This window comes from Tamandua tetradactyla, chromosome 4, assembly GCF_023851605.1.
Source record: "Tamandua tetradactyla isolate mTamTet1 chromosome 4, mTamTet1.pri, whole genome shotgun sequence".
NCBI classification, from domain to species: Eukaryota; Metazoa; Chordata; class Mammalia; order Pilosa; family Myrmecophagidae; genus Tamandua; species Tamandua tetradactyla.
Window position 1 is genome coordinate 4,667,511 of NC_135330.1, and position 27,394 is coordinate 4,694,904.

At 38.8% G+C, this 27,394-nt stretch overlaps 2 protein-coding genes across 15 annotated transcripts in view; one reads left to right on the plus strand and one right to left on the minus strand.

Annotated features, from left to right (window-relative positions):
• CTXND2 (cortexin domain containing 2) overlaps positions 1-23,116 on the minus strand; it is a 38,315-nt gene extending 15,199 nt beyond the window's left edge. Inside the window, exons 1-4 of one of the 7 annotated variants that reach the window (XM_077156117.1) lie at positions 22,503-23,116; positions 21,747-22,043; positions 18,708-18,864; positions 16,178-16,350 (exon numbers count right to left, since the gene is read on the minus strand). In XM_077156117.1, the coding sequence (XP_077012232.1) occupies positions 22,590-22,949 (360 nt within the window). In that variant the 5' untranslated portion in view covers positions 22,950-23,116 and the 3' untranslated portion in view covers positions 16,178-16,350; positions 18,708-18,864; positions 21,747-22,043; positions 22,503-22,589. Of the gene's footprint in view, positions 1-11,895; positions 12,043-16,177; positions 16,351-18,707; positions 18,865-21,746; positions 22,044-22,502 lie in introns of those variants that run through there. The other 6 variants (XM_077156119.1, XM_077156116.1, XM_077156121.1 and 3 more) reach the window with 6 other exon arrangements.
• The window catches only part of ARNT (aryl hydrocarbon receptor nuclear translocator), a 138,126-nt gene continuing 133,335 nt past the window's right edge, over positions 22,604-27,394 (plus strand). For 4 of the 8 annotated variants that reach the window (XM_077156108.1, XM_077156106.1, XM_077156112.1 and 1 more), the window contains exon 1: positions 22,768-22,982. Coding sequence is in view for 5 of the 8 variants with exons in the window: in XM_077156106.1 (XP_077012221.1) it covers positions 22,958-22,982 (25 nt within the window). In the remaining 3 variants the exon portion in view is untranslated. Of the gene's footprint in view, positions 22,714-22,767; positions 22,983-23,239; positions 23,379-27,394 lie in introns of those variants that run through there. The other 4 variants (XM_077156107.1, XM_077156114.1, XM_077156109.1 and 1 more) reach the window with 3 other exon arrangements.

Below are 27,394 nucleotides of genomic sequence, written 5' to 3' on the forward strand. Positions count from 1 at the left end.
CTCAAAATTAGCAGCTTTTCTGGTCACTCGATAAATGGGCCAGAGTAGCACACCCAAATGAGGAATATGTTGTCACCAAAATCCAAAAAGACCCACTAGGCGTTGTGCCTCTTTTTTGGTTGTGGGAGGGGCCAGATGCAGCAACTTATCCTTCACCTTAGAAGGGATATCTCGACATGCCCCACACCACTGGACACCTAGAAATTTTACTGAGGTGGAAGGCCCCTGTATTTTTGTTGGATTTATCTCCCATCCTCTGACACGCAAATGCCTTACCAGTAAATCTAGAGTACTTGCTACTTCTTGCTCACTAGGTCCAATCAACATGATATCATCAATATAATGGACCAGTGTGATGTCTTGTGGGAGGGAGAAACGATCAAGGTCTCTGCGAACAAGATTATGACATAGGGCTGGAGAGTTGATATACCCCTGAGGTAGGACAGTGAAAGTATATTGCTGACCTTGCCAGCTGAAAGCAAACTGTTTCTGGTGGTCCTTACTAATAGCTATTGAGAAAAAAGCATTTGCCAGATCAATAGCTGCATACCAGGTACCAGGGGATGTATTGATTTGCTCAAGCAATGATACTACATCTGGAACAGCAGCTGCAATTGGAGTTACCACCTGGTTGAGTTTACGATAATCCACTGTCATTCTCCAAGACCCATCTGTTTTCTGCACAGGCCAAATAGGAGAGTTGAATGGGGATGTGGTGGGAATCACCACCCCTGCATCTTTCAAGTCCTTAAGAGTGGCAGTAATCTCTGCAATCCCTCCAGGAATACGGTATTGCTTTTGATTTACTATTTTGCTTGGTAGGGGCAGTTCTAGTGGCTTCCACTTGGCCTTTCCCACCATAATAGCCCTCACTACACGAGTTAGAGAACCAACGTGGGGATTCTGCCAATTGCTCAGTATGTCTATGCCAATTATACATTCTGGAACTGGGGAAATAACTACAGGATGGGTCCAGGGGCCCACTGGACCCACTGTGAGACGGACCTGAGCTAAAACTCCATTGATCACCTGGCCTCCATAAGCCCCCACTCTGACTGGTGGTCCAGAGTGACGTTTTGGGTCCCCTGGAATTAATGTCACTTCTGAACCAGTGTCTAATAATCCCCGAAATATCTGATCATTTCCTTTTCCCCAATGCACAGTTACCCTGGTAAAAGGCCGTCGGTCTCCTTGGGGAAGACTTAGAGGAAGATTAACAGCATAAATTTGTGGCAGTGTAACAGGTTTCTCCCCCACAGGGACCTGGCCTCCCCTTCATTCAAGGGGCTCAGGGTCTGTAAACTGTTTCAAGTCTGGAAATTGGTTAAGGGGCCATGACTCTGTGTTTTTGTAATTCAGGTTAGACTTCTGTTCCCTGACCTAGAACTCTTTTGTTTATACAGCTCCAACAAGAATTTAGTATACTGCCCTTCTATTGTATTTCTAGGCACCCCATGATTTACTAGCCAATGCCACAAATCTCTGCGTGTCATATAATTTTGATGCCTCCTTTGAGTTTGTTGTCTATTATAATAGCCGCGTCTACCCTGTCTTTGGTGATTAAGTGCTGCCACCTGGCTTCTGCCAACTCGGGATCCTGTCATCCCCATTGTGTTTAAGGATTCCAGCTCAGTGACAGCAGTTCCTACAGTAATATCTGACCTACAGAGAAGTGCAACCACAGAGCTCTTGAGGGATGATGGTGCTAGTCTCACAAATTTATTTCTCACTGTTCTGGTAAAAGGTGCATCCTCTGGACATTCCTGGGGTGTAAGAGCAGGCTTTGCATGATAAATCCACTCTAACATCCCAATCTCTCTAAGCCTCTGGATCCCCTCATCTACATTATACCAGGGCAGTTCTGGCATTTCAACCTCAGGTAATGTTGGCCACCTTTTGATCCATGTTTCAACCAACCACCCAAACAAGCTGTTAACACCTTTTCTAACTGCTCTAGCTATAACATTGAATGCAGAATCTCTGCTTAGTGGGCCCATATCAATAAATTCAGCCTGATCCAGCCTTATATTCCTCCCACCATTATCCCACACTCTTAAAATCCATTGCCACACATATTCCCCTGATTTCTGTCTATATAAATTGGAAAACTCACACAGTTCTTTTGGAGTATAACGTACCTCCTCATGTGTGATACTTTGTACCTCACCTTTAGGGGCCTGTTGGGACTTTAGTCTAGTTATAGGTCTAGAAGAAATGAGGGGTGGTGGGGGTGGGTCATGAAAAGAATTAGAAATATCTTCCAAGCCATTTGCTTCAGGGCTTTCATTTACAGTTTCATCTGGTGAAACAGGATTAATAACTCTAGGGCTAATCCCTTCAGGAGGAGGTTGGGTGGCCAATTCCTCAAGGCAGGCTGGAGGTGGGGCGGCTATATCCTCAGGGCAGAGTATCACAGGGTTATCTAAAGAAGGCTCAGCATGGTCTAGGGTTTCAGCCTCACCCCCAACATCATTATCAATCCATATGTCACCATCCCATTTTTCAGGGTCCCACTCCTTTCCAATCAATGCCCTCACTTTAACGGCAGACACCATGCAAGACTGAGATTTCAGTTTACGTTGTAAAGTTGCTACTCTAACAATAAGATTCTGAGTCTGATTTTCAGAGATCTCAAGTCTACGGCTACAGGAAATAAAATTTTCCTTCAGGATACTCATAGAAACCTCTACATCTTTCAGACGGTGCTTAAGCTTCTTGTTTGAAGCCTTAAGCCCATCCCTTTCACCCTTTAATGTAGACAGTGTATCTAACAACAACCAACCAACATCTCTATAACTCTTATTTCTACAAAACTCTGTAAAGGTGTCAAAAACATTATCCCCCAGAGTCTGGCTTCGTACAAGCGAAGCATTAGGAGAATCGAATGATGATATTTTGACTATCTCCTTTGCCAACTCAGTCCATGGATTGGGAGTGTCATTCTGATTACGGGAATCAGAGTCCTTAGTGTCTCTGAGCCCAGTCAGAGTAGAAAACCATAAAAGCCCATTTTTAAGATTCTGTTCCTTAAGAACCACTCCTGGTACCAAGATGTATTAGTTAGGGTTCTCTAGAGAAACAGAACCAACAGGGAACACTTGCAAATATAAAATTTATGAAAGTGTCTCACGTGACCGTAGGAACGCAGAGTCCAAAATCCACAGGGCAGGCTGCGAAGCCGATGACTCCAATGGATGGCCTGGACGAACTCCACAGGAGAGGCTCACCACTCAAAGCAGGAATGCAACCTGTCTCCTCTGAGTCCTCCTTAAAAGGCTTCCCATGGTTGGATTTAGCATCACTAATTGCAGAAGACACTCCCCTTTGGCTGATTACAAATGGAATCAGCTGTGGATGTAGCTGAAGTGATCATGACCTAATCCTATGAAATGTCCTCATTGAAACAGACAGGCCAGTGCTTGCCCAATCAGATGAACAGGTACCACAACTTGGCCAAGTTGACACCTGTCCCTAACCATGACAGCTGTGAATGCTGAGATGGATATGCTGAGCTGCTTAGCTCTCTTCTGACCTCTCTCTTTTAAGCCTCCTGCTAATTAAATTAGACGTCATTCACTGTAGAAGGCATGCCCCTTAGCTGACTGCAAATGTAATCAGCCATAGATGAATTTCACATACTGATGATTTAAGTCCACAGCAACAGCACAATGGGGCATCAAAACCTGGCCAAGTTGGCATATGAACCTAACTCCCACAGTCCCCAAATCTAGCTATATGTTGTTTACAAGAAACTCACCTAAAATTTAAAGATATGGAAACACTGACAGTAATTGTTAAAAGTACCAGGTATATACCAAACAAAGGAAAACTGAAGAGCTATATATATATATTGTTTTTTCTATCCCTTTACCTATTCCCAACCCTCTATTCAATTTTATTTATTTATATTTTAAGTTTTTATTACAGAAGTTGTGGGTTTACAGAGCAATAATACATAAAATACAGAATTCCTATATAGCATCCTATTATTAACATTTCCATTGGTGCTCCACTCAATTTTTCTTTTTTTTTGGTATGCTGTGTGGCAGGGTCACATTTTGTTATTTTTCCATGTGAGTATCCCATTATTGCAGCACCATTTGTTGAATTTTTGTTTGTTTGCTTTTTTGGGGAAGTGCATGGACCGGGGATCCAACCGAAGTCTCCTGCAGAGCAGGCAAGAATTCTACCACTGAACTAACCCCACTTCACTCAATTTTAATATTATCTTTTTAGGTAACATTTGTGTACATTGAAATGCATAAATCCTAACTATTCAGTTTTGGAAAATGGCTATATCCCTGTAACCCACATTCCTATTATGATATACAATGTTTGCATTTCCCCAAAAAGTTCCCTCATGGCTTCCATAAGTAATCCCTTAGGATTTCTTTTATAAATTCAATAATTAATCATCCCAACCAAAACTTCCCTCTGTTCTTCTCTCCCCTTCCCTTGGTAACCACAATGTACTTTCTATCTCTGCAAATTCACTATTTCTAGTCATTTCTTATAAGTGATATACAATATTTGGACTGAGGAGCTATATTAGTATCAAAATAGACCTCTAAAAAAGCATTATTGGGGCAGGCCACGGTGGCTCAGCGGCAAGAATGCTTGCCTGCCATGCTAGAGGACCCAGGTTCGTTTCCTGGTGCCTGCCCATGTAAAAAAAAAAAAAAAGAAAAAAAAAGCATTATTAAGGATAGAGAGGATTAATAGATAATGATAAAGGAAGAAATGGATAAAACCACCATTATAAGGGATAATCAGCATACTGTTCTTAATTATTAATAGGTCAAGTACAACAATTAGTAAAGATATAGAATATTTGAATAATATAATTAACAACCTTGGTTTATTGAACATCTGTAATGCTACACTCAAATCCATAATTTCCCATGTATTAATTCCATTTTTTGTCACTTGTAACTAAAAGCAATCCTAATTCTATGTATTAAATCCCTTCTACTTAAAATAGCTAGAATGGTTTGTATTCTCTGCAAATAAGTCTTGTTTGTTGCAAATACCAAGTTGAGTTGATCCCAAGAGTAATTTACAATAGAAATTTGCATGGAATTGTCTAAATCTTTAAAGGCATTATTATATATATGGACTAAAAGAGAAAATCATGTGATTATCTCAATGGTCATAGAAAAATCATTTGATAAAATTTAATAATATGAAGCATCCATATAAAAATTCTTAGCAAAATAGTAACAGAAAGGAACTCTTTTAACCTGATAAAAGGTGACAGCCAACAATGTACAACAAACATCCTACTTAATGGTCAAAAATTGAAAGATTTTCTTTTTAAAATAAAGAACTAGACAAAGAAGTTAACTATCATCACTTTTACTCAATATTATTCTAGAGGTCTGAACCAATGCAGTAAAATAAGATAAAAGGCATACAGATTGAAAAGGAAAAAACAAAAATGTTCATTATTCATAGATGATGTCATTGTTTACAGAAGAGTCTACAGAAAAACATGAGAAATAAGAATTTAGCAAGGTGGCTGGATAAGATACATTAATTAATTGCATTTCTCATTACAAGCAACAAACAGAAAATGCTATTTAAAAAGGGTATAATTTAAAATAGAATAAAAAATACATTAGGTATTTAAGAATAAATCTAACAGAAGTTAAGCAGGACCGGTATGGGGACAATTATAAAACTTTATTGAAAACCATTAAAGAACACCTAAGAAAATGGAGAGCTATATCATGTTATTGAATTCAACATGGCCAAGTTGTTAATTCTCCCTAAATTGATCTATAGATACAGTGCAATTCCACCAAATCCCATTAGGGCGTTTTGGGAAAACTGTCAAACTAATTTTCTTAAATGCATATATGAGAGTTCAAAGGCCTGAGAACAGGGACACCATGCTGAAGAAAAATAATACGGTAGGGAGATTTCCCATACTTGTTATCAAGGTTTATTATAGAGCTGCAGCATTTATGACAGTGGGCTATATGTGCAGGGATAGATAAGAGACCTATTGAGCAGACTAGAGAGCCCAGAAAAAAAATCACACACACAAGGAAACTTGAATTAAGACACAGTGGGTGCCATGCCAGAAACCTGGGTTCGATTCCCAGTGCCTGCCCATGCAAAAAAAAAAAAAAAACAAAAAAAAAAACACAGTGGGCATTGCCGATTAAAGGAAAAGGGCAGACAATTCAAAAAGGGATCATGGGAAATAGGATATCCATTTTTAAAATTGCATCTATAGTTATATATGGAAAGCCATCTCAAAAACCTTTAGAAGAAAATATAGATATCTTTGTGATGTCGGGATAAGGATGTCAGACACAAATAGTGCACAATACATAAAAAGGATGAATAAGTTTAACATTAAAGTTCAGAACTTCTGATCACCATAAAATAAGTAAAATACAATCCACAAACTAGGGGAAGATATTTGACATACAGATTTCCAACAAAGGATTCGTATGCAGAATTAGAAAAAATCTCCTTCAACTGAATAAGAAAAAGAAAAGCAACTCAATAGCAAAATTAGCAAAAAATACACAAACTGATATTTCACCAAAGCAAAACAAACAAAAAACATGAATGACAAATAAATATATGACAAGGTGTTTAATCTCATTAGTAACCTAGGAAAGGCACATAATCTTTTATTCACTAGATTGGTAAAGAGTAAGAAGTCTGATAACAACCAGTGTTGGCAAGGATGTGATTTATCCAGAACTCTTATACACTGCTGATGAAAGTATAATTGATAAAAATCCCTGTGGGAAACCATTTATAATTGTCTGGCCAAGTTGAATATACATTCTACTCTGTCCATAAATCCAGAGAAATTCTTGAGAATGTAAACCAGGAGCAATGTTATCACAGCATTGTCCATACAGGCAAAAAAACAAAAAACAAAAAACCCAAATAATTCAGATGATCATTGCCTGGAGAATGAATATATAACAGTGTTATAGTCTATAACTGAATATTTTAAAGCAATGAAAAAAAACAATGAAGTAGAGCTTCATCCACCAACATGGGTGAATCTTAGAAACATATCATTAAGTAAAAAACACAAATTATAGAAGTTTGCATACATTATTATTTTTATAAATCTCAAAACAAGTTAAACCAAACTTATTTTACAGGGTACATACATATGTGATAAATTTAATTTTAAAAAAGTAAAGAGTAATAAACACAAATTCCTGGTAGTAGCTATTTCTGGGAGGGAGCAGGAAGATGATCCAAGCAAAGAGCACAAGTTGATGGACTGGTAATAACAACGCTAGGATTCTTGGGTTGGGTTCACAGCAGTTTATTTTATTATTGTTGTGCCTTAACTTGAATTATGTTACATTATTTCTTTTGAATGTATTAAATATTACAAATTAAAAAAAATAGGTTTGTAGGAAGTAGGAAAAAGAGCGATTTTCCAGCTTTGCAAATATATTATCAGGAATCAGTAAGTTCTTTGAAATTCAGTACTCACTGGCTCAAGAGATCATTGTGTGTTTTGGATCCAAAGAGGGGACAGATCAGGGAGAGCCCATTGGAAATGGCTTCTTGTCCACACATCCCTTGGTTTTGGAAGAACAAAGGACATTCCTTCTAGACAAGCCAACGCCCACTGAGAACTATTGACTGGCAATCATGAAATATATAAAATGTGGTGGTCAAGAGCATGGATTCTCTAGTAAACTCTCTGGATCTGAATCCTGGCTCTGCTATTCATTAGCTTGGTGAACCTGAGTAAGTTACATAACCTTTTGGAGCCAAAGTTTCCTTATCTGTAAAATGCAAATATAACTATTCTATGAAGTAGATATTGAGATTAAATAAATTGATGCATGTAGAACACTTGGAACAGTGCCTGTCATGTAGTAACTGTGATATAAGTATTTCCTTTTATCCTCCTTAGATTTACTCCGTTCCTCCTTTCTTGCCCCTAAGCTGAAACAACACATTTTTTTTCTTTGGTTTTTTGAAGAAGAAGAGTCAATGGGGTGCCTAGTAGGTATTCAATAGGTACTAGATGATAACTGAGTTGTAATGAGAAAAAACAATTTCATTGCAGTTTTAATACTGTGACTTTCTTCATCCATCTAGCCATTAGAGGCCACTTTCTGGATATATTTCTTTAAAAGATCTCACTACATGTGCAGGCACATAGCTTCTCTTTATTCTTTATTATATTCTCTCAAAAAGGACATATTGTTTTACCTTCTCACTTATTAGACCCCCTACAGCCTATTAATTTTCCAGCCTCTTTAGTTAGTATTTCAAGAAACATGTATTATTCTTTAATTTCATTTATTATCCTTATCACACATTTCTAGGTGTGATTTTATACCATGCAAGCATCTCAGTTTCATAAACTCAAAGAGAAAAATAAGCAAGCAAACAACAAAAATGCTTTTGCTGAATGAAAACAAATAATTTCAAAGCAATGGGCTGGTAAAAATGTAAAAGGAGTCCAAAGGATAGAATCAAGGAAGATTTCAGTGAAGAGACAAACACATTAATTGAATTGAGGCCTAAGAATGAACAGGAGTATACCAGCCCAATAAAGGGGGGAAGAGAAAGAAGATACTCCAAGCAAAAGCATGAAGGTTTAAGAGAGGACATATAGTATATTTGAGAAATAGCAACTATTCAGTAAATATTTGAGATGTATTGTATTGAAGAATAGGTAGGAATGGTAGCCTAGGCCAGTTCACAAGGAGCCTTGTATCTCACATTGAAAACTCTGGACTCAACTTTGGATTTAGTCAGGAGTCATTAGAAAGCTTTAAGCATGGAAATGATTCGATTTTTGTCCTAGAACTGCCAGATTGGCAGGATGTGGAGGGTGAATGAAACAAAAATTAGGCTGATATTCTTCCATTAATAGGAGCTCCTAGAGAGTGAAAATCTAAATGTATTCATTTTTTAACTTCTTAAGCATAGTTTAGCAGAGTGCCTGCTCATAGTTGCACACTATTGATATGGAGACTTTAGGGTCAGAAGACATACTCTACTTCTCTTGGGCGTAGAGAATGAACAGTATGACCCTCGTTTGGTTAACAAATTCAGCTGAGGCCAGTCACAGAGGTCTTTCCAGATGATTGATCTCAAACTGGATCATGGAAAGGACACTCCAAGAAGAAGGGATAGTAATGGAGACAAGAAAACAAGGAACATTTTTGGGAAACAGTGCTTAATTTGGTATGGTTGGAGTTTTTGATATATGAAAATGAAAGGTATAAAATCACTGAAGCTCTTAGTTGAAAGGAAACTTTAAAGGTCACCTTGTTTCACAGCCTTCTGAGGCTTAAATCCCCCTTAAACATTCCTGCAAAATCCCTGCTTGAAATCTTTGGGGGTTCAGAGACCTTCCAAGGCAGTCCATCCATTCTACTTCAGAAGGTTTTGTACTTAAATTGAGCCAACTCTGTCTCCTTAGTGCTGCTCCAATTCTACCTTCATACAATATAGGGAAATACGTATCTTTTTCCATGCACAAAGTTTTCAGTTATTTGAACACAGACACCACATACCTCTTGATTCATTTCTTTAATCATTTCATCACTTAATAATTTCTCAGAGGATATGGTCTATTACTCTAGCCTTTTTCCACTGAAGAGATTCCAGTGTGTTTATAGCTCTTTTAAAATGTGATGCCCAATACAGAATATAAGATCCATGAAAATTTAAGATTATTCACCTCTTCTAATGAGAAAGGACCATTATGGGCTTTGAAAGAGTAGGAATTTCAATTTTATTTTCCTGGCATGAAGGAACCATCGAAGGTCTTTGAGCAGATAAACAATGAGAGATCAGGGGCCATATCTTACTATGTATCCCATAGACTCAATTGGAATGTAAACTCTGAACATTAGGTCTGTGACTGTCCCATTTATGGCATAGCTTCAGTGCCTTGAGCAGGGCTGGCACATTGTAGGTCTTTAATATATCCCTATGAATGAATGAATATCTGTATCAGAGTCTGGCATATAGTGCATACACAATTCATGTTTGTTGGATGAAGGAAGGTAGATAATCAAAGCCAATCTTTAGGAAGATAACTGGCAATAGGTATTGGAGACAGAAAATAATAGACACAATAGGGAGGGTAACACCAGGGAGCAGTTACAGTAGTCTAAACAAGAGGTAACAAAGGTATAAACTACCATAACAGAGTGAGTAACAGAAAGGAAAGAATAGATGTGAGTCTTGTAAAAGAAGATGAGTAACTAAATGGACAGCGGGAGAAAGAAGGAAATGATAAACTAAACTCTGGGGAGCTTGGATTTGGATGACTGGAAAAAATGTTGCCATTCATAGAATTACTCATTTTAGAAATAGCAGTTACTTAAATGGGCTATAACAGATTCAGTTTGGGGCGTGGTGAGTTTAAAGTTGAATTTAAAGTATGGATGTGGCAGAAATGTGGGATTGGAGTTAAGGAGTAAAGAAGAGCAAGAGTTTTAGCGCTGAGAGTCACCCAAGGATAGAACAGTTTAAATCATAAGAGTAGATGAGATAGCCAAAGGACAGTTAGAGACAAGGGAATGCCTACATTTATGGGGGAGAAAAGAGGTCAAGGAGCCACAATCAGAACAGTTAGAGGTAAGAAAACCTGAAGAGTCTAGGATGATGGAAATTGAACAGATGAGAAGATTTCAAGAAGGGGAGTTGCAACAGCTTCAAATGCTACAGAGAAAGCGAAGAACTTGGCTCTCTAAGCTGGAAAGCATTGAGTCATCTTTAATATTTCTTCTCCTTATCTAATTAAATCTGAATTCGTGAACCTTGAGTCAAAGTTCCTGTAGTTTACATATGCAAATTTCTCCCTCGTAGCTGCCAAATTCCAATAAGCTAATTTTACTCAGGTTAGGCTGATAGCCTTCCTCGTGCTCCCTTAAAAAATAAAATACACTCTTCTTGCAAGAAAAAATAATAAAGAAAAAAACTCCAGCTGATGACTTTTTGGTGCCAAAATACATTCTGGACTCTTAATTGCAAATGCAGGGAACAGATCCAGGTTTTGTGAGTCCTGAAGATCATAGAATTTTGGCATTTCACTCTAAGAACAAGAATTCAAAGTTTTGAACACAAAGTTAGGTAAAAGTTTTTTTGTTTTTTTTTAGAATGGGAAAAAAACTACAAGAAATTATTGAAGTCTTGATATTCAGTTTTCTGTCTTCTGAGATCTCTTAGATAATTTAGCTTTTCTTGACAGCAACACTGTCAAAAATGGTAGATCCAAAATCTGTTTTCCAAAGAGATCTATTCTGGAAAATTTGGGGTGGCTCTTAACTTTCCCCTTTTGAATGAGATGAATGGCAGAGCACTGCTCAGGGCTAGAGCAGAGAAAAAGAGGTGGGGTTCATGTTAAATTTCGTACCACTAAGGGAAGGATCAGAATAACAGAATTTACAAATCTGCAGCAAAGTCAGTTTCACTGAATACTTCCCAGAAAGATTAATTGCCTCTTCCTTTCCATGTGTTCTCTTCTCAAACCATTTCATTCTTCCCACCTGCAATATCTTATCTATTAGAAAACACACAAACAAAAAAACCTAAAATGACCCAGATTTTCTCTCCTGGCTATAAGTTTAGTCTGAAAGAATAGCTGATAATGAAGAAATGCAATAATGAGTCATTCTTACCATAATCCCTAAAACTTAAGATATCTTCCAGCTAATAGGTCTAATAGAGAGAACTTGCCCAGAAAAGAGACTAGGCCCAAGATTTCGCCTCTTGGATATAAATTTCATTTTTCAAAAAAAGTTCCAAGAAAAAAAAGCTCTTCACCTTCCCTAGTCACTTTCCAATGCTCCAAGCTTTTAGAAAGGTGCTATCAAACTCAGAAGAATTGTCGGTTAAAACTCCAACTGGAAGGAAATATAAGTAGTTATTTACCTTTTGAGAGCGTGATATCCAAGGCTGGATTTGGTTGTTGGCAGTAGAGACGACACCTACTCAAGTCCATCTCTTGGCAGCCTCTCCTTTTTTTATCAACCCCTCTTTTGCAAAAGGAGAAAGGTTGGTGGCTCTTTCTCTTTCTCGCTCCCGGGCTGAAGTCGGAAGCTTCATGAATAGTTCAGCTAAACAGGATCAAGTTTCAGACACTCCCCATAGTAGGTTAGAAAATGATCCCACTAGATTAAACTGGAGCCTAGATCTGTGGAGGAAGATTTCCCCACACTGCAAGGGCCAGGGCAGCTAACATCAATACCTCAGGTAATGAATGCCCTCTGAGTACCACACGAGTGGTAGAGAATGGGTCAGTAGCCAGCTTTTTGTTCTATGCAGTGGTTCTCCACAGTAGCAGCGTCTCCTGGGAACCTGTTAGAAATGCAGATTCTTGGGCCCCACCCTAGCTTTAATGGATCTGAAACCTTGAGGGTGTCATCATTTGTGTTTTAACTTGCCCCTCTGGGCGACAAAGCGACGTGTGCTCAAGTTTGAGACGTACTCCTCAACCGGATTTGTGAAGCCTTAAAATCTTCTCCCCCGTCCTCAAAAGAATTTACAACATCCACATCAGAAAATAAAGCCATTTCGCTTAGCATTAGTTATTATACATGTTGATAAATACCTTCGGTGCAAGATGTGCAACTTTCATCAAAGGTTTTTTTTGGTTCATTAAAACACTTCTACAGGACGTGTGTGTGTGTGTGTGTGTGTGTGTGTGTGTATGTATGCTTTTAAATATAAAGAATATTTCTGGAGGAATATACTCCAGAGCTTCAAGGTGTGGAATTGAGTGGCTTTTATTTGTATCATGTGCATATTATCTACTCAAAAATTCCTTTGTTTTTTTTTTTTTTTACAAATAGACATGCTATATTTAAAATACATTATTGAATGTCCACTATGTGTTCCTTGTGCACTAGAAAAGAATGTGTATCCTGATGTTTTGGGGTGTAACGACCTATATACATCTGTTAAGTCTAATTCATGTATAAAATTGTCTAACTTCTCTATTTCCTTGCTGATCCTCTGTCTGGTTGTTCTATCTATAGAGGATAGTGGTGTATTGAAGTCTCCTACTATTATTGTTGAAATGTCTATCGCTCCCTTCACTTTTGCTATGTTTGTCTCATGTACTTTGGAGCTCCCTGATTGGGAGCATAAATATTTATGACTGTTATTTCTTCTTGTTGATTTGACCCTTTAATTAATATATAGTGTCCTTCTTTGTCTCTTATGTCTTTAAATTTAAAGTCTATTTTGTCTGATATAGTATAGCTACTCCTGCTTTCGTTTGGCTACAGCTTGGGTGGAACATCTTTTTCCATCCTTTCACTTTCAATCTTTTTGTATCCTTGTGTCTAAGATGAGTCTCTTGTAAACGGCATATAGCTGCATTATATTTCTTAATCCATTCTGACAGTCTGTAGCTTTTAATTGGTAAATTTAATTCGTTAATATTCAAGTTATTACTGTAAAGGCATTTCTTGGATCCATCATCTTATCGTTTGGATTTTGTCAGATCTATATATTCTTTTCCCTTTTTCTCTTTGTATCCTTTAAGTTACCAGCCCTGATATGCTTCAATTCTGTGCCCCCTCTGCTAGACCTTCCTCTCCTGTCTTTTTTTTTTTTTTTGGCTGGCAAATCTTCCTTTAGTATTTCTTGTACGGCCAGTCTCTTGTTGACAAATTCTTTCAGCATTTGTTTGTCTGTGAAAATTTTATTCTCTCCCTCGTTTTTTTTTTTTTTTTTTGTGGCATATGTATGGAGTAGAGGGTTGGGGTGAAGGGGTCAAGAGGTCGATGCATAGATGTGTGGGCACCCAGTGGGGACGGTGTGGCTGTGCTTGTGGGGAGCCTGTGGGGTGGGGCCCTGGTGTATGCGGGCCTAGAGGTGGGGCCTGGTGTGCGGGTGTGCAGAATGCACATGTAGTGGCTGAGTTTCTCTTGTGTGGGCTGGGGGCAGGTGTGGCCTAGCTTTGCAGGTTAGCACCTGCCCAGAGCTGGGTGTGTGCCTTGTGTATGTGTACATGCGTGCATGTATCTGGGAGGGTCTTACACTGATGTACTCATAAGCACAGCTGAGGAGGCAGGGTGAGGTTGCACGACTGTATACGCTGGGGGCTGGTGTGCTCATAGCCTGGATGCGCTGGTGATCACACGCAGGGGGCAGAGAGGAGAAGGTGGAGGTCAAGGGGCTGGGCGCCAGTGCGTGGGTGGGGCTAAAATGTGCTTGCGCAGGAGAGGTGGGTGGGGCTGGGACAGCATTTGCGGTGGGGTGGGGGTAGGGGTGGAGGTGGGAGGTGGTTGGGTGCAGCACTTGGAGTGCAGTTTGGGGGTGGGTGATGGGGTTCAGGTGTGTTGGTTGGGGGGTTAGCCACGGGGGAGGGGTGCAGTGGCAGGCTTGAGGGTAGTGCATTCAAGGAACATGGTTTGGCCCACTTCCTAGTCCCTGTCTCCCTGTCTGTGCATGTCCATGAGGGCTCCATGCTTCCAGTTTGAAAGGGTTGTCCTGTACTTCTACTTGCCAAATCTGACAATCTTATCTAGGAGCCACTTAAAACTTTGGTCTATCAGCAGACCACCATTTTAGATAAGTAAAAAACCCTGATTTACCCTAGTTGTTAAAATAACAGAAAAACTTGTATTATTTCAAAATTTAATAGCAGTAATAGTAATCTCATATGTTGAACTGAAAACATGTAGAATAGGTTCGGCTTCATACCAACTGAATTCTTAATTTTTATTTTTATTAAAATTAGAAAATCTGAACTCGCATTTAATTTGTCAGATTTGGTAATGAGTGATAAATATGCTAGATAATTCTGAATATTTGGAGCTAACTTGAATCTAGTATTATGAAGAGCTTCTAATTGAAAACAGCTTTTAGCTTTTTGACAGACCCTAAATAGAAGAGCATACAGCAACCTCAAGAGAGCTATAAAATTGAACGTTTCAATGTGAGAAGGAGTAGGAATTGTATTCTGTTGCACCATATCAGTGGCATTTAGCTCTGGAAAGTCTTTTTTCCTTTTTTTTTTTTTTTTTTCCATTCTGTTGTAACAAACATTTGGATGTGGTTTAAAATATGTTCAATGTGTGATTCATTTTTTTTTCTCTGATGAAGAAAGAAAATTATCATGTGTAGGGAAATAATAAACTCTTGGCAGTCATACCACTTGTTTCATAGCCTGTTTTTCTCCCCAAATATTGAGATTTTATTCTTAACATTAAAAATCGTGGCACTGGGCGGGCCGCGGTGGCTTAGCGGGCAAGAGTGCTTGCCTGCCATGCCGGAGGACCCCGGTTTGATTCCCGGCCCCAGCCCATGTAAAAAACAAACAAACAAACAAAATATAATAAAACAAGAAAATGTTTAAAGATGTTTCCCTTCCTTCCTTCCATCCTTCCTTCCTTCTCTCTGTCTTTCCTTCCCTTCCTCCCTCTCTCTTAAAAAAAAAAAAAAAAAAAAAAAAAAAAAAATCGTGGCACTTATAACCACAAACAAATTACCTGAGAAGATGTTAAAATTCATGGAGACAGAAGGTAGAATACAGGTTACCAGGAGTGTAGAGCAGGTTACCATGGGGAGTTAATGCAAAATGAATGTAAGGTTTCTGCTTGAGGTATAGGGAAAATTCCAGCAGTGGATGGTGGTGAGGGCACCTCAGTGCTGTGAATGTAGTAATCCCGCTGAATCGTATGCTTGGAAGGGGCTTGGATGGGAAGAATTATGTTGTGTTTGTTTCCACAATTAAAAAAAAAGATAAACTAAAGAGATAATGACAATTAAATGCAGTGCATGATATTGTAAAGGCTCAGAAAAACACTATTTGACCATAAAAATAAGATTAGAATATAGAATGTAAGCTATTTTATCAATGTTAAATTTCTTGTGTACTGCACTTATGGTGATTATGTAAGTGAATATATCCCTGTTCATAGGAAATGTACTAACAATTTGTGTCTTCAAAGGGTATGATGTGTGCAAACTGTTCTCAAATGTTCAGAAGATAGATAATAGATTTAGATATGATGGTATGGTAATGGTGACAAAATGTTAAAATTGGTGGCTCTGAGTAGCTGGAGTATCAGGGGTGGGGGTATGTTGGTATTCTCTGTATAGGGTTTGTATTATTTTTGCAACTCTCTTTTAAGTTTGAAATTATTTCAAAATAAAGAGTTTAAAAGATCATGGAATTTAGAACTTGAAGTAATAAGTCCAGGTTAATAAAAAAATAATGAAAATATTGCTCAGATAAGCCATTTGAGGAAGCCCACTTTAAGTAAGAAAAATGGTCTCTGTTGACATTACCTGTATCACACAGGGATTTTTTAACTTCAGCCCTTATTTTAAAAACTTGAAAGAGCATCCTCCCCATTGTTGGCTTCAAACTTCCTGTGGAAAAGCACATTTTAAAATATTTCTTCTCAAAGATCATTCTCACTGGCTGCTATTTTACCACATTTATGGCTTGTACTAATTTTTTCTATGTTGAATCAGAATCAGGAAAAAATATTGTTTGGCCACTGTATTGGTTTGTTAATGCTGGCAGAATGCAATATATCAGAAATGGAATGGTTTTTAAAAACGGAATTTATTATTTATTGCTTTTTTGTGTTATTTTCACAAAAAAGAAAAAAAATGTCGATTGTGATGATAAAAAATTATTTATTCCTTCTAGCCCCTTATATTCTGGAGCAGCCAGAAAGAAAAATCTAAGATGATGGTATGGTAGCCCATGACAAACTCTGGGATCTGTCCTGTAACTACTTTAAAAACTATTCCTTTTTTCTTTCTTTGCTTTGTATATATGTTATATTATACAAAAAAGAAAGTTAAAAAAAAAGGAATTTATGAAGTTGCAAGTTTACAGTTCTAAGGCCATGAAAATGTCCAAATTAAGGCACCAAAAAAGAGGTTACCTTCAATCAAGAAAGGCTGATGCTATCTGGAATATCTCTGTCAGCTGGGATGGTACTTGGCTGATATTTGCTAGTCCCTTGCTCCTGGGCTCTGTTGCTTTCAGTCTCTGTTTCCTGTGGGGGTTCCTCACTTTGTCTCTAGAGGGCTGAAAGCCAGCCCTCTCTCTTTTTTTTTTTGGCTTTCATCTCTTGGCTTCCCTTGGCTCTCTTCAGGTTCCGGCTTACTTAGCATCTTGTGGGAAGGCACATGGTGACATCTGCTGGGCCCTGCATCTCCAAATGTCTGGGTTTCATTGGCTCTGTCTGCTCTGAAGCTTTTTCCAAAATGGCTCCCTTTTAAAGGACTCCAGTAAGCAACCCCATCTTGAATAGGTGGAGACACATCTCTAGGGAGCCCACCTAAACATAAGGTCCCATCCACAATTGGGTGGGTCACATCTCCGTGGAAACAACTTAATAAAAAAAAAAATCCCATCCAACAATGTTGAATCAGGTTTAAAGGACAAGGCTCTTCTGGGGTACATGACAGTTTCAAAGTGGCACAGCCACCATGTGCCAAAAAAATGAAACAGAGTGAAATGACATCTTGTTTACCGTAGAAGCGACACTGTGAATGTGATTAATCCCACTGGATGGTATGTTTGGGAGGGGTTGGAATGGGAAGGTGTATGTTGTATATATGTTTCTGCCCTTACAACTACAACTCCATCAGTTCTGATCCCAAGATAGCTTTTCCAGACTGCCTCACACCTCACATCTTACAAAGTAATTTTTATCTAAACAAGAAATGACTTCTTCAGTAACTTGAATTTTTTTTAACTTTTCATTTTCAGATACTATCAAACTTACAGAGAAGTTAAAAAAATAATACAAACCCCATACAGAGAACTCCAACATCACCCCCCCCTCCAGATACCCAGATCCACCACTTTTAATATTTTGCCACATTTGCCATATATTTTTATGTTTGTTTGCCTATCTATTTTCTGAACACTTGAGTGTAGGTTGGATGCAAACATGCTCTTTGAACACTGATTGCTGCCATACACGTTTCCTAAAAACAACAGTATTCACTTATGGATTCCCTCGTTTGGAAATTTAATAAGTGATGCAAAGCTTATAGTCTATATTCTAATTTCTAATATGTCCTAATAATGTCCCTTTGAGCCTTCTCTCCTCTCCTGTTCGGTGTCATCCAGGATCATATATTACATTTAATTGTCATTTTTACTTTAGCTGTTCTTTCTTTTTTTAATTGTGTGAACATAAATACAACATAAATGTCCCCATGTCAACCACTCCCAACACACCGTTCAATGGGATTAATCACATTCACAATATCGCAGTACCCTTACAACCTTCCCTTACTAGAACTTTCCATCTCCCTAAACAAAAACCTTACACCTGTGGTGCATCAACTTCTCATACCCCCTGTCCTCTGCCACTGGCCACCTGTATTCTAATGTGTCTCTATGAGCTTGCATGTTCTCTGATATTTTTTGGTAGTTGGCATTGGGTTAAAATTTAACATCCTAAATCTATAATGATTTTATTTGCTTTGACACCATTTCAACTTCCACTGTACACACAAGCTATGTTCCTATAACCGTCCGTTATCCCACCTTTATATAGTTCTCATCACAAATTATACATTTCTACATAATGAGTACAAAACCACTGATTTTTCTTTACAATTTATGCATTTGCCTTTTAGATCCTTTAGGAAGTAAAAAGTGGAGTTACAAACTAAAAGTACAATAAAATTGGTATTTATATTTACCTCTGTCGTTACCCTCCCGAGAGATCTTTATTTTTCCATATGACTTTTACCTATTGTCTATTATCCTTTCCTTTCAACCTGCAGCACTCTCTTTAGCATCTCTGGTAATGCCGATCTAGTGGTGATGAACTCCCTCAGCTTTTGTTTATCTGGGAATGTCTTAATCCCTCCTTCATTTTTGAAAGTTTGCCAGATGTAAAATCTTTGCTGGTGATTAAAAAAAAAATTTTTTTTTAAATACCAAAAAACACCAAACAAACGGAAACATTCGTGATTTTTGATCATTTCGTTCTACATATATAATCAGTAATTCACAATATCATCACATAGTTGCATATTCATCATCATGATCATTTCTTGGAACATTTGCATCTATTCAGAAAAAGAAATAAAAAGACAACAGAAAAAAATTCATAGATACCATACTTCCCACCTCTCCCCCTCACCGATCACCAGCATTTCACTCTAAATTTATTTTATTTGTTGGTGATTTTTGTTTTCAGCACTTTAAATACGTCCTCCTTCTGCTTTATTGCCTCCATGGTTTTCAAGGAGAAATCAGCATTTAATCTTATTGAGGCTCCCTTATATTGACACATTGCTTCTCTCTTGCAGCTTTGAGAATTCTTTGTTTTTAGCATTTGATAGTTTGATTATAATGTGGCATGGTGTGGGTATATTTGGGGTTATTCTGTTTGGAGTTTATTGAGCATCTTGCATGTATATAATTATGTCTTTCATTAAATTTGGGAAGTTTTCAGCCATTACTTCTTTTAATATTCTCTCTGTCCCTTTCTCTCTCTCTTCTCCTTCTGAGACTTCCCAGATGTGTATATTGGCATGCCTGTCAATGTCCTACTGCTTCCTCAGGCTCTGTTGATTTTTCTTTCTTCTTTCTTCTTTCTACTCCTCAGACTAAATGATTTCAATCCTCTTATCTTCGAGTTTACTGATTTTTTCTTCTGCCAGCTCCAATTAGCTGTTGAGACTCTCTAGGGGCTTTTTAATTTCTGTCACTGTGGTCTTCAGCTCTGTTTGGTTCCTTTTCATAACTTCCATCTCTCTATTGATATTCTTCCTGTGTCATCTGTTGTTTTCCTGATTTCCTTTAGTTCTTTGCCATGCTTTCCTTTATTTCTTTGAGCATATTTAGGACCATTTTTAAAAACCGTTTGTCTGGTATGAGGTAGTTTAGACATGCGCACTTGGCCCTAAGAATACCCTCCTTTACTTACTTGGATACAAATGTCCCCTCTTTGCTAGAGCACAGTTTCCTCAGGGCCCCAGGCACTACACTGTGCGTCCTCCAGCCAGCAATCCCTTGCCCCAGGCAGCATGACTTGAATGCTCTTCTACCACATTCTGTAAGAGAGCTCTGTGAGATGCCTTCTACATACAGGGCAGGCTCTGGGATGGTAAGTCCCTCAGGCCACCACCAGAGAGACTGGGCCAGATGTGGGCTAGATATACAAGCTCCTAGTAAGTCATCAGGGTTACCCTGCTCCCTTTGGTACCAGGACCAGGGATCTGCACTGGGAGTCTGGGCCCACTCTGTGCTTATCCTGTGAGAGACGGCAGAGGGGCTAGCCCAGTTGCCACACTCCTACACTTTTACGTAGCCTCCCTCCCCCCTTTTTTTTTAAATTAGAGAAGTTGCAGGTTTATAGAAAACTTATGCACAGAATACAGAATTCCCACATACCACTCTATTAGTAACACACTGCACCAGTGTGGTACATCTCTTTTAATTCATGAAAGAACGCTTTAAAATCGTACCACTAACTATAGTCCAGCATCCACTGCATGGTTCATTGTGCTGTATATTCCTATATTTCCATTTTAAAATTTATTCTAGTAACACATACACAACCTAAAACTTCCCGCTTTAATCACATTCACATTTACAATTCAGTGCTGTTAATTACGTTCACAGTGCTCTTGCTCTGTTACTACAGTCTTTATCTGGAGGTTTGAGAAAGATGTTTCTGCAGTTCTTACTGGTTGTTCTGTGGAATGAAGAAGCCCTGAAGCATCTCACTCTGTAAAGGTGATTGGGGCAGGGCTAATAATTTGAATTTTTAGTGATAAACAGTAAGTCTCTGGGCATTTCTCCTTATAGACTTCATATATATGCTGCACATATGCTGTGAGCTTATATTGTGTATATCAGAGGTGTTCACTTGTGAGACAAACATCTGTTAACAAGTACAGAGTTGATATTGCCCTTTCATGTTGAAGATTATGATTCTGTATGATATTTGATAAAGGAATTTTACCAGTTCCTCCAAGCAAAATATGTTATTAACTTGCAGCTAATTGCACAAGCATGTCTGTAACAAACTGACTTCTACCGTTTTTTTTTCTATGAGGGTGTAATATGGTTTCTCCTCTTTTGTTCACAAAATTTATTAGTCTCACAATGGAAACATTGTGTTTTTGAAGTTATTCTAGAAAATATATTTGGCAGCCAGATTATTGTCTTTTGTTAAAAAATGACTTGAAAGTTTTGATGTCTTTCCAAGTCACCATTTGACAAAGTTTCCTAACATTCAAATTGTAGTGGGCAAGGGACAAATGGGTTGCTGGCCCAATAAAATATAATTTTTTGATATTCATAGTTGTACTCCCTCTTTACATTTTTGTTTTCTGGCTGTTTGGATGAACTTACCACATTTAAAGGCACATAATAACTCACACTGTATAAGTGCACCGGAGCCTTATTTAATAGCTGCCTTTACTATGTAATTTTGAATTGAAGTACTTATTACTTTTTTCGTCACTACTTTTTATGCTTCAATGCACTTCTTTTGAGTGGGTGATTTTTTTTTTTGCATATGAACTGGAAATACAACACAAGAAAATGGTTACAAAGGAAAATGAATTTTTAACAGATGCAAATGATTAAACATGCAAATAATGTTAAAATTCTTGACTGAGATAAACCGTACTGCTAACTAAATGTTAGCTGAGGGAATTGCATTGACGTAATTATTGCAGTACACAACCTCTAAGAATGTAAAGATGCTCAAAAGCAGAAGAGGATTTCTAATTCTAGTTACATTTTATATTAAACATTTCATGAAAGGTACCTGAATACAACTGATTGGCTGTTTTTCTCTGAGATTTCCAAACCGTGTGGGCTTCTTGGTAAGATCCCAGGGCATCCTCCCCAGGATGTTCAGCAGCACCTAGGGGCGCTGCTCCCCCGTGAGCTGGGACCACAGAGGGAGACGCTAACTTCGTGAAAGGTCGGGTGCAGGGTTACAAAGCTGGAGTTTGTTTGGGTTTAGGAGAGGCAGGGAGTCAGACTTCTTCAGTGCGCTTCCCACACTGCTACTTAATAGCTGGGTGTCCCTCACTTAGCCTGTCTGCTTCTGTTTCCTCATCTGTAGAACAGAAATTATGGTAGAACCCACTTCACGGTTTTGTGAGGATTAAATGAGTAAATTCAAATAAAGCATTTTGGGCAATGTCTGGCCGGGGGAAATGCTCAGTGCCTCCTATTATTAGATGATCAATTCGGACAGTCCTCATCTGATCTCTTCCCTCCTAAACACCTGTCACTGTGCCCCTCTTAGCGACAAGGGAAATGCTCCCTCACTCTGGATCAGAAAATCCTCCCTCACATCTCGCCTCCTGTTTTGGCTGCGGTGTCTGCCCCGTCGACCGTAAGCGCCCAGATGCCCTCAGGCTGCCAGTTCCATGGCAGTCATCCAGAAACTCCTTTTTGCACAGGAGACAAATGCTTAAAGAGCAAAAAACTCTAGAAAGCCTTATAAATCACCATCTGAGCTTTAAGCACCTAAAAGGGGATTACGAAATTAATAAGTCTTTAGAGCGATTACCCAAGCGAATTTCACCATTTTCAAACGGTGCGGAGATTTATTAGTAAAGTCCCATCTTAACTGCTTTTCACTGACGTCATTTAGCCACTAGCCGCTGACGCCAAGGAGGAGGCACCAGCGCGACAGCTGGAGTCCTGCTTCGCCCTTCCCCCGCAGGACCCGCGGGCTTAGTGACCAGCGCCTCCCCGGGTCAGACGTGACCTTCTCATTGGTCAGTTTCTCCGAGGAGGCCGGCCGTGGGGGGGTTCCCCCGCCCACGTGGGCGGAGCCTCTCGCGGTGGGGCCCGGGATGGTGGGTTTGCCGGGGCCGCCATCTTGCATTCCGCGGTAGCGGCGGCGGCGGTGAGGCGCCGGGCCTGGGGAGTGGCTCTCTCCTCCTCCTCCCCTCAGGCTCGGTGGTGGCGGCTCCTCCCCCTGGGGGTGGGGGTGGCGCGGTGGCGGTGTCATCTACGGCCATGGCGGCGGCTGCTGCTAACCCCGGTGAGAGGACAGAGGGCTGGGATTTGGAGCGCCTCTGAGGGGAGAGGGGCTGACGGGGCTGGCGACTGAGAAGCCCCAGCGCCGAGGGGCTGGGGCTGGGCTTGGGGGCGCAGGGAAAGGGCAGGGGGCGGCGAGGGGCGGTGGGGGAAGGGAGTGACCTGGGGGAGGGGCCCAGCTCTGGGAATCTGTGGAGACCGGAGCTAGAGGGAGCGCGCCGGCGGGTGGGAGCGGAGGGTTCGGGCCCCGATCTCGGGTGGGGCCGTGGCCGCCGCGTCTCGGCTGCTCCCGGCCGCGTCCTCGCTGCGATGTGGTCCTCTTAGCCCTCCGCCCGTTGGAACTTCTCGATGCTGAATAACTGTGGCCCGAGCGGCTGAGTTGACTAGAAGAGTAGCTTGGGTTCGTGAGCACTGCATAAACACTTTCCACACATTTGAACTTTTAGATTTTTAATTAAAATTTGAAAATTGTTTGAATATATGCTCCGTTTCCTTAGGCAGTCCTGCCCCACCTCCCCACCCCCACTAAACATTGGAAACTGGGTTTAAGGATTACGAGGTGCCTCTATCTAGTGTCTTGAGCTGCTGAGGGCAGAAGTTTTGTGTCATGGTTGTGATTCACGAAGTCTTGCCAATAGCTAGGTTCTAGAACCCCAGGTTTAAATCTTGTTAGATGTGAGTCAGTCGAGGCAGTTCGCATTCTCTCAGAAAAGTTTAATTTCGTGGTATTTCTCAGTGGATACCCCTTCATAAGGGGAGCCTGAACGTTTCGAAAAATATCTAGCCAATCATGTCTCAGGTGGTGTGGGATGCAATGCAGCTCCGAGAGATAAGGTCTGCACACTCCTAGTCCCAGGCCTCTTTCCACTGTACTACATTTATTTCTCCTTAGGAAGTATTTCATTTTAGGGGTCCTGCTTTAGCTTGCTGGCGTTGGACAGTCTTGAAGACTGAAATCTAGCTTTTTTTTGAGAAATATTTTAAGAAAACATTTTTGAGAAATATATTAAAAAATTTTAAGGCTATCTGTGATAGCCTTACAAAAGTGCGGGAGGCATTTCTTGAAAGCAGTGGAAGGGATTCATTGCTATACTCTATGTTGAAATTTAAATTGGGTTTTTTTTTCACGTGTCTGAAAGGCAGTATTATTACGCAATACCCATGGTTGATATTATAATTGAGTCACTGTGAAATTTACTGTTTTTCCCTCCATGTTACTGGGATTGGAGCAATTTTTGGATTAATTTGGTATATGTCAATATTGAATGTCATATTTTTTAGTCTTTTTAATTTTTTTTAAAAGGTAAGAGCGATAGAATTTTTGGCCAAAAGTCTGTTGCAGGAGGTGTTGAGTGCCAAAATAACCTGGAATGATGCTTAGTATTATTGCCACCCTGACCTTGTAGTAAAATAACCTATCTGTGAACTAGATAGTAAACAAGATTTTAAATTGATTCCATGTTACAAAATACTTAAATAACCCTAGTCAAGTTGCAAAGCATTCACTCTTTATTAAGAGGTAGCCCAGGTAAACAGGTTTTAGAGCATATATCAGAAACTTTTTTCCTGCTGGGTGAGTGAGATCACTTTGTTTCGCTTTTTAAACAACAGTGACCAGGATGACAGTCTCTTGACCACATTTTCATTAGCCGAGCAATATCATCTTTAATCTGTAAGCAAAAAATAGCATTTATTTGTGCAGAATCATTGCTAATGAAACAATTGACTGTTTATTGTCCTTTTACTGCCTGCTTCTGAAATTTTTAGATTTCTTTTTTGATGTTGAAAAATTCTTCCTTCTCTTTTGAGTTAATGATCCCACATTCAAAACTGGATATTAAATCAGAAAATGTATATTTTCCTTTATTTTCATTTCTCCCTTATATCAAAAGGAAGAGGTCATAGATGTACTCTTGACTTTAAAAAAAATTTTTTTTTTTGTAATATTTTCCCTCACCATACAATCCATCCAAAGTATACATCAGTGGCTTATGATGTCATCACATAGTTGTGATGTGCTGTTGACTTTTTTTAGCTGTTGTATTTTGGGAAATGTCTGCGAATGGAGGGATGCAAGGTGGAAAAGAAAGTAAATGGTTTTCAGGTCAGAATTCTTTCCTGTACGGTCAAGCCTCCTTCCTTAAGGGCCATTTTAAGGACCAGGGGCATCATACTTGATTCTTTGAGTTTTTGTTCTACTTTGTCTTTTTTTTAACTTTTTTTTAATTGTATAGTATAACATCTATACAAAGCAAAGATATAAAAAAGCAATAGTTTTCAAAGCTTTCTTCAAAAAGTGGTTTACAGGATAGATCCCAGAGTTTGTCACGAGCTACCATACGATCTTCTCATATTTTTCCTTCTAGCTGCTCCAAAATATAGGAGGCTAGAGGGCTTAAATACTTTTTTATCATCACAGTTGTCTTTTTCCTTCTTTTTTTGTGAATAATAATGTATATAGAAAAAAGCTATGAATTTCAAAGCATAGCTCCACAATTAGTTGTAGAACATATTTCAGACTTTGACGTGGGTTACAATTTCACAATTTTAGGTTTTTACTTCTAGCTGCTCTAAAATATTGGAGATTAAAAAATATCAATTTAATGATTCAGCATTATTTGTTCATTTGTTAAGTCCTATCTTCTATGTATAATTCCACCATCATCTCTGATCTTTTCATACCTCTCTTTGGGCTTGTTTGGGTTATGGCAGTTCTAATTTTTGATATTGGAAGGGTCTATCCTAAAATGGGGTAGGGAAATGAAACTATCTGATGTTCTGGAGAGGCTGGGGTAGGTTTAAGGACTTACCTGGACCAGGGGCCCATCTGGAGGCTGTAGGTTTCTGGAAAGTTACTCTAGTTCCTGAATTCCTTGTGAAATCTTATATGTCGCCCTAGGTGTTCTTTAGGATTGGCTGGAATGGTTTGAGGAACACTTTTTAATTGGTTGTGTAATATGTAATATGTTAGTTAAAGGACTAGTTATATTTGATTTATAATTTGGTATTCAAACCAGCGAATGAGTGAATTTATAGTGAGTGTAGGTTTTTCCTCCCTTGCTTCTGATATTCTCATTAGCAGAATATCTTTTTGTGCTATTAGGTAAATTTATTAATTTATTGTGGATCTTTTTTAAAAAATATTTTTATTATAAACAGCAAACAGATATACAAACATTCTTGACGTGGTAACAATCAGTGGCTCAGATATCATCACATGATTGGGTATTCATCACCATGATCATTTTTTTGAACATTTGCAGCTCTCCAGCAAAAGACATAAAAAAGAAATAAGAAGAAACTCATATATGCCATACCCCTTATCCCTTCCTCTCACTGACCATTAATATTTCAATCTACTCAATTTATTTTAACCTTTGTTCCCCCTATTATTTGTCTATTTCTGTTCCATATTTTTTACTCATCTGTCCATACCATAGATAGAAGGAGAATCAGACACAAGGTTTTCACAGTCACATTGCAAAACTATATCATTATACAATCATCTTCAAGAAACATGGCTGTAGAACAGAGCTCCACAGTTTCAGGTACTTCCCTCTAGCCACTCCAGTACACCATAGACTAAAAAGGAAATATCTATATAATGCATAAGAATAATCTCCAGGGTAACCTCTTGACTCTATTTGAATCTCTTAGCCACTGACACTTTATTTTGTCTAATTTCTTATCTTTCCCTTTTGGTGGAGAAAGTTTTCTTAGTCCTTTCATGCTGAATCCCAGCTTATCCTGGGATTTCTGTCTCAGTTTCCAGGAAGGTTTGCATCCCTGGGAGTCATGTCCCATATTGAGGGACACTTGCCATCTGAGCAACGAAAGAGGTTCTCTGGGAGGTGACTCTTAGGCCTAATTGTTTTTTTTCTTTTTAAAAGAATTAAAAAAAATTATTTATTAATTAAAAAATAAGAAACAAAATAAAACAACATACATAATCAGTAATTCACAATATCATCACCTAGTTGCATATTCATCATTTCTTAGAATATTTGCATTAATTCAGAAAAAGAAACAAAAAGACAATAGAAAAAGAAATAAAATGAACACAGGAAAGAAAAAAAAAGATTATACCAATCATACCCCTTACCCCTTGCTTTCATTGATCACTAGCATTTCAAACTAAATTTATTTTAATATTTGTTCCCCCTATTATTTATTTTTATTCCATATGTTCTACTCCTTTGTTGACAAGGTAGATAAAAGGAGCATCAGACACAAGGTTTTCACAATCACACAGTCACATTGTTACAGCTGTATCATTATTCAATCATCCTTAAGAAACATGGCTACTGGAGCACAACTCTACATTTTCAGGCAGCTCCCTCCAGCCTCTCCATTACATCTTGAATAACAAGATATCTACTTGATGCATAAGAATAACCTCCAGGATAGCATCTGGAC